This window comes from Labrus mixtus, chromosome 21, assembly GCF_963584025.1.
Source record: "Labrus mixtus chromosome 21, fLabMix1.1, whole genome shotgun sequence".
NCBI classification, from domain to species: domain Eukaryota; kingdom Metazoa; phylum Chordata; class Actinopteri; order Labriformes; family Labridae; genus Labrus; species Labrus mixtus.
The window spans coordinates 288,030-293,029 of NC_083632.1; the positions used below are offsets into that span (position 1 = coordinate 288,030).

Here is a 5,000-nt window from a genome sequence, read left to right on the forward strand (position 1 = left end):
AGCAGGACAGCCTCACACACACACACACACAGACACACACACACACACACACACACACACACACACGCACACAGGAATGTGTCAATAACACCCATACACACACAATTCACAATTCTCTCTCTGTGTACACACTCCGACCTCTTCAACACAAATCCTCTCTGAATGAAACTGTTGGACAGGAATCTCATCACTCACCAATTCTCACTCAGATTTTCTCTGATTCTCGGGGTGAAGTTCTGTCCTCTCACATCCAGAAGTTGTTGTTCTGTGCTGCAGTGAGTTTCAGATCTCAGCTCACAACGAGCGTGATGTTCTGCTGGCACCGATAATCCTCACAGAGTGACGAGGAGCATGAAGTGTAAATGAGCTGCTGATTACATTTAACTTTCTGTCAAAACATAGTTCAAGACTGTTTAGAAATCATATCATGGAGTTTTTTTTATTTCCTTGACTTTAAAGGTCCAGTCAGTGAGCTGTGTAGAGAGTGAGATGATGAAGGTATCTTACTATCTGATCATTAAGGAAACATGTTGAAGTGCTGGCTTCTCTGACAACAATGCAGCAGCCAGTATGTCCTCCTTCTAACTTTAGATTCTGCTCCTGAATGCTCTGGATTTGTTTGGACCAGAGAAGGTAGGCGCTTTTAAGACGACCCCCCCCCCCCCCCCCCCCCCCCCCCCACACGGCCGTTTTGGACGCCCCTCGGTTTGTCAGATATGAGAGCAGTTATCAGGTCAACAGGTGTTGCAGCGATGGAAGCGGGCAAGAGAAGTGGTTCAGATAGAAGTGATTGTACCCGACCTAAAAAGCCTCTGCATGTTTCTAATAAGCTCCACGAGCAGAAACGTGCTCAAACTAGGATCAATATTGGAGATGCTTTTGAAAAATGGAGAGAGGTTAGAACACAGAAAGGTTTACAGACCCATGCAGAGCTGGATAAACACTGAAGCTTCAGAGTCCACCACATGGTGACCTGAGTGAGCATGGACTCTAGAGAGGAGGGGGGGGGACAGCTCTCTATGATGTTTAGAATTTAGACTGCAGTACCCATTTTAAACACTAGGGGGCAGAGGAGTCAACCTGCAAATACAATTTGTTGTATTTTTCTTTTGCACACATCTGCAGAATGTTTAAAAAGTCTTATGAGTTATTTTTTATTTCATGATCAGCAGGTAAAAACAGTCTGAACACTAAATACGTATCTTCTTCTTCTTTATATTTATCGTATTATTTCTGTGTCTCCGTCTTCAGTTCACTTCTGCACGTACAAAGAGAAGTTCATCAGTCTGTACTGCCGCCTGTCCTCCGTCCTCGACCTCGACGCCCTCATTACCCAGCAGGCATTGAGGGAAGCGATCACTGACAGCGAGGTGACCACGGCTAAACAGAGACACCAGCTCATACTGGACTACATCCAGGTAAAAAAAAACACACACACACGCAACACCTGTTTTACCCAGCATGCATTTCATTTACAACAGAGGACGACAAACTATATCTGTTGTGAATCCGATTTTACAGACGCAAAACAAACGTGTCAGATTTTAAATGTCGTGCTCAGATGCTACACACCTCCTAGTCGTGAATTTCGATAACGACTCCTCAGACTTTAGTGAAGATTTCTGATTCCATTCCTACATCCTGGTCCTTTTTGTCTTGCTTAAGAACAAACTTTAACACCTGCAGTTTCACTTACTCGCTGAGTAAGTCAGAAGGGAATTTGCGTTTCCTGTGGTGAAAGTCTTTTAGCATCAAAGATGGAGTCAGCAGCTTCCTCCTTCAAAATAAAATACAGACTTCTCCTAAAGTGAAGCTGGCTGGTTCCTTCAAAATAAAATACAGACTTCTCCTAAAGTGAAGCTGGCTGGTTCCTTCAAAATAAAATACAGACTTCTCCTAAAGTAAAGCTGGCTGGTTCCTTCAAAATAAAATACAGACTTCTCCTAAAGTGAAGCTGGCTGGTTCCTTCAAAATAAAATACAGACTTCTCCTAAAGTAAAGCTGGCTGGTTCCTTCAAAATAAAATACAGACTTCTCCTAAAGTGAAGCTGGCTGGTTCCTTCAAAATAAAATACAGACTTCTCCTAAAGTGAAGCTGGCTGGTTCCTTCAAAATAAAATACAGACTTCTCCTAAAGTGAAGCTGGCTGGTTCCTTCAAAATAAAACACAGACTTCTCCTAAAGTGAAGCTGGCTGGTTCCTTCAAAATAAAACACAGACTTCTCCTAAAGCTGCTCCATTGTCCCTTCTGGGCCTCCATACATGTGTGGTGGTGACTGTGTCTGCAGAGACTCTGTCCTCTGACTGGATTTTACTGTTCTGATTTGTTCTGGTTGACTCGGGACGTTTGTGGGCGGAGCTGGTGTGTTTCCTCCAGCCAATGACAGCGCAGCAGGTGAGTTTATGAGTGGATACAATTCAGTGATTGGACGCCATTCAAAGCGGTGAATATGACGGACGTGGACATAGCGGCAAAGAAGAGAAAATATAATCAGAGTGAGGAGAAACACCAAGAGGATAAAGCTCGTTCTAAAACGAGGGTGAACCTTGTGTTGTCTTTTACCCGTGGACGTGGAGTTGATCTACTTCCTGTTGGACAGGAAGGTGACAAACACCGGCGGTTAGCTTGTGCTAGCGTGGGTTAGCTTGCAGTATAGCTACAAGCAGTAAACGTATGTATGAGTCCAGGAGGAGGGGCTCACTTTGAAAGTTGTGTTTAAAAGCTGTAATGAACATTTTGTACTGACTCTACAAAAAAGTAGTTTGTAGATATCTGGCTCTTTGTCTTGAAACATTTATGAAAGAATTATTTAACAGTTGTGGAAAACTATTCCTCTGTGATGTCTGAAACACATCAGCAGCCGCTCTGAGATCAGTTTAATTCAGTCTGAAGTCGTCTGTGGTTTGAAACACTAAACACAGCCATGAGGTCATCGCTGCACCGTCACACAGAAAGTTTCTCGAGACGCTGAAAAGATGAGAAGCAGCCGTCACACACAATATTTTAATACCAAAAATCATTTTATTTCATGCTCTTGTTTTTTACAGAAAAGGGAATTAAAAAGAGTCTGTGAAAACAAAAGAGTCTGTAATCCACTTTGAGATGTTTATTGGTGTAATAAAGTGTAACTGCGGCGAGTGTGAGCTCTTAAACGGACTGTTTTTCTTCAGTTAAAGAAATCACACAAGTCCACAAGAACCAGAGAAAACCGTCTCTCTGTGAAGAGTCACCGCCGCCGTTAATGGAGACGCACCGCAAAACCACACTGACAGAGCCGTGTGTGTGTGTAGCTATTCGTCTGGCTCTCTGTCTGCCATTTACAGCTCGGAAAAAAGTCGCCCAGACCACAGACTGCTCCGAGAGAGAGAGAGAGAGGGGGGGGAGAGGGAGACAGAGAGAGGGGGAGAAAGAGAGGGAGACAGAGAGAGAGGAGGGGAGAGAGGGAGACAGAGAGAGAGGGGGGGAGAAAGAGAGGGAGGGGGAGGAGAGAGGGAGGGGGAGGAGAGAGGGGGGGGAGAGAGGGAGACAGAGAGGGGGGGGAGAGGGGGGGAGAAAGAGGGAGACAGAGAGAGAGGGGGGGGAGAAAGAGGGAGACAGAGAGAGAGGGGGGGGAGAGGGAGACAGAGAGAGGGGGGGAGAGGGGGGGAGAAAGAGAGGGAGACAGAGAGAGAGGGGGGGGAGAGGGAGACAGAGAGAGGGGGGGAGAGGGGGGGAGAAAGAGAGGGAGACAGAGAGAGAGGGAGGGGGGGGAGAGACAGAGAGAGAGGAGGGGAGAGAGGGAGACAGAGAGAGAGGGGGGGAGAGAGAGAGAGAGAGGGGGGGGGAGGGAGACAGAGAGAGAGGGGGGAGAGGGGGGGAGAGAGAGAGACAGAGAAGGGGGGAGGGAGACAGAGAGAGAGGGGGGGAGGGAGACAGAGAGAGAGGGGGGAGGAGAGAGGGGGGGAGAGACAGAGAGAGAGGGGGGAGAGAGAGAGAGAGGGGGGAGGGAGACAGAGAGAGAGGGGGGGGAGAGGGGGGGAGAAAGAGAGGGAGACAGAGAGAGAGGGGGGGAGGAGAGAGGGGGGAGGGGAGAGGGGGGGAGAAAGAGAGGGAGACAGAGAGAGAGAGAGGGGGAGAGAGGGGGGGAGAAAGAGAGGGAGACAGAGAGAGAGGGAGGGGGAGGAGAGAGGGGGGGGAGAGACAGAGAGAGAGGGGGGGAGAGAGGGAGACAGAGAGAGAGGGGGGGAGAGAGACAGAGAGAGAGGGGGGGAGGGAGACAGAGAGAGAGGGGGGAGGAGAGAGAGACAGAGAGAGAGGGGGGGAGAGAGAGAGACAGAGAGAGAGGGGGGAGGAGAGAGGGGGGAGAGAGAGACAGAGAGAGAGGGGGAGGAGAGAGGGGGGGGAGAGACAGAGAGAGAGGGGGGGAGGAGAGAGGGGGGGAGAGAGAGACAGAGAGAGAGGGGGGGAGAGGAGAGAGAGGGAGACAGAGAGGGAGAGAGAGAGACAGAGAGAGAGGGGGGAGAAAGGAGAGAGAGGGGGGGAGAGAGACAGAGAGAGGGGGGAGAAAGGAGAGGGGGGGGAGAGAGACAGAGAGAGAGGGGGAGAAAGGAGAGAGAGGGGGGGAGAGACAGAGAGAGAGGGGGAGAAAGGAGAGAGGGGGGAGAGAGACAGAGAGAGAGAGGGAGACAGAGAGAGAGGGGGGGAGAGAGAGACAGAGAGAGAGGGGGGGGAGACAGAGAGAGAGGGGGGGAGAGGAGAGAGAGGGAGACAGAGAGGGAGAGAGAGAGACAGAGAGAGAGGGGGGAGAAAGGAGAGAGAGGGGGAGAAAGGAGAGAGGGGGGGGAGAGACAGAGAGAGAGGGGGAGAAAGGAGAGAGGGGGGGGAGAGAGACAGAGAGAGGGAGACAGAGAGAGAGGGGGAGAGAGAGAGACAGAGGGGGAGAGAGAGAGAGAGAGAGAGGGGGGAGAAGAGAGAGAGAGAAATGTCAAGAGAAAAAATAATACCAATCAGAGCACGTGAA

General features: G+C 49.7%; 2 protein-coding genes across 3 annotated transcripts in view; one reads left to right on the top strand and one right to left on the bottom strand.

Moving 5' to 3' along the window:
• arg1 (arginase 1) overlaps positions 1–5,000 on the bottom strand; it is a 213,217-nt gene that overhangs the window by 117,067 nt on the left and 91,150 nt on the right. The gene's annotated exons all lie outside the window — the stretch shown is intronic.
• The window catches only part of ankfn1 (ankyrin repeat and fibronectin type III domain containing 1), a 121,018-nt gene that overhangs the window by 100,374 nt on the left and 15,644 nt on the right, over positions 1–5,000 (top strand). For both annotated transcript variants that reach the window (XM_061027482.1, XM_061027483.1), the window contains one exon: positions 1,252–1,418. In XM_061027482.1, the coding sequence (XP_060883465.1) occupies positions 1,252–1,418 (167 nt within the window). The remainder of the gene's footprint in view (positions 1–1,251; positions 1,419–5,000) is intronic.